The 1,880-nt window shown below is 34.4% G+C and overlaps 1 protein-coding gene across 1 annotated transcript; it reads right to left on the reverse strand.

Annotated features, from left to right (window-relative positions):
• Window positions 1-508: 508 nt before the first annotated feature.
• On the reverse strand, window positions 509-1,795 carry LOC111033355. The gene is made up of 2 exons (XM_022314043.1): window positions 1,718-1,795; window positions 509-1,633 (listed from the first exon to the last, which is right to left on the reverse strand). Exons 1-2 carry the CDS (start codon window positions 1,793-1,795, stop codon window positions 509-511), a joined length of 1,203 nt encoding a protein of 400 aa, XP_022169735.1.
• Between the last annotated feature and the right edge of the window lie 85 nt (window positions 1,796-1,880).

Here is a 1,880-nt window from a genome sequence, read left to right on the forward strand (position 1 = left end):
AAATTCAATATGACCCTAACACTCTTTTCAGTGTATTACTTAACCAAAATACTTACTGTATATATTATATTATTACGAAATCGTATCATACAAATGTTTAGTTTTAAAATGTGCAAGTATTATATAAGGTATGCTGTACAGATACGTAAGAAGGCAATTACGATTATAATGTACGTAATATAAAATGTTTATTTTTTACTTCATCATACATACAAATAATTACAAAAAAATTTAAAAAATGCTCATATTAAAAAAACATAGGTATAGGTATTAAAAACAAATATATTTACATATTATTATAAAAATAGTTCAATCCGTGTCAGACTCTGATTCAGAAGATGTATTTCCAACAGTTAATGTTAAATTTTGTGTCTCGGCTTCAAACACCTCGTCAATAATACTATCTATTTGCCAAAATTTATCTTCTTCCGTTATGGTGTGTCTGATAAAATTCTTCCACATATTAGCGTCTACTCTTTGAATGCCCTCTATCAAAAGATTTTTTACATCAGGCAGTTTGAACGTAGTATTGTTCATCCATCCTGACATGATGCTTCACCGATGACCATGCTAGCTCAATTGGATTAAGTTCACAATGGTATGGTGGTAAGCGTAAAATGGTTTTATTTTGTGCTTTGGCGATTTCGTCAATAACAAATTTTTCATGTAATGGCTTTATTTGTTTTACGACGAGTAAAAGCTCTCGTATAACCATAGTCCTGTCCACCACTTCCCCTTTATCCTCCAACCACTGTATAATATCGGCCTTCTTTGTAGACGATGTTGGTGCTTTGTCCAATTTAACAGAGTGATACGATGCATTATCCATAATAATAACACAGTTGTCTTTTAACCGAGGTAGAATATTTTGCATCCACTCGCAAAATGTTTGACCATTCATCTCGTCGTGGTAATCGCGGGTGTTCTTCTTGGATTCGAAACACAATAACCCATTGTCAACAAAACCGTCTTCGGAACCTATATGCAGTACAATAAGACGCTTGCCTTTTCCAGACGGATTTACGGAACCGGTCGACATTCCCTTAAGGAATGCGTCACGGTGGGAGGTTATGGTTGTATCACGCCATTCGTAGTTTGGGCAGTCACCAGCATTCACCCAGGTTTCGTCTAAGTAATAAATATGACGACCCTCCTCACGAAATTTACGAATTGATCTCAAATAGTTTCTTCGCCAAACTATCAATTCGGTTCTTTCAGTTAGAGCACTATTACGACCTCTCTTCACGTAACGGAATTTTAATTCTTTTAACAAATTAAATATTGTACTACGCGATACTGTTGGCAAATCATTATCATCGGACACAGCTTTGTGTATTTTATCTAACGTAGGGATTTCGCGTCGAAACCAAATGCTGTGAACGTGCCTACGGACTGCATTCCGTGCGAAATCGTCGAATGTTTCTGTAATTTTTGTTCTTACTTTGGTTCGTTTTGGAGATTTCACCGCATTAGTTTTCTTGTATTCATTGATGGTTCTGTGTACTGTTGATTCACCAATGCCCAATACTTTTGAAATTATCGTCCTCATTTGCCTCATTGACATATCAGGATCTTTCTGAATATTTGCCTTGTACATATTGACAATGAGTGACCTCTCACGTGAACCAACAATCTAAAAGAAAAAAAAAATTTTATAAAAAAATGTATGTAATAACTTACTATAATAATTGTATTTCATATTATAATAGGTACTCACTTTCCCGCGTTTATTCTTTGCTATTGGTGATACTAATTTTGCTACGCCTTCAATTTCCTGATCATCACTACTATCCATAGCGAATTATATTGATGAAAAAATAACAAATACGGAAAAAAAAATAGTCGTAAAAAGAATAAAATCGTAATCGTTGGCAGAAGTG

Source organism: Myzus persicae, unplaced genomic scaffold (assembly GCF_001856785.1).
Source record: "Myzus persicae strain clone G006 unplaced genomic scaffold, MPER_G0061.0, whole genome shotgun sequence".
Lineage (NCBI taxonomy): Eukaryota > Metazoa > Arthropoda > Insecta > Hemiptera > Aphididae > Myzus > Myzus persicae.

Bases quoted from the DNA above. Each gene is read 5' to 3' on its own strand.
- LOC111033355 (XM_022314043.1), bottom strand. From the start codon at position 1,795: ATGGATAGTAGTGATGATCAGGAAATTGAAGGCGTAGCAAAATTAGTA. The intron at 1,634-1,717 runs GTGAGTACCTAT...TTTTTCTTTTAG, and splicing joins CAAAGAATAAACGCGGGAAA to ATTGTTGGTTCACGTGAGAG.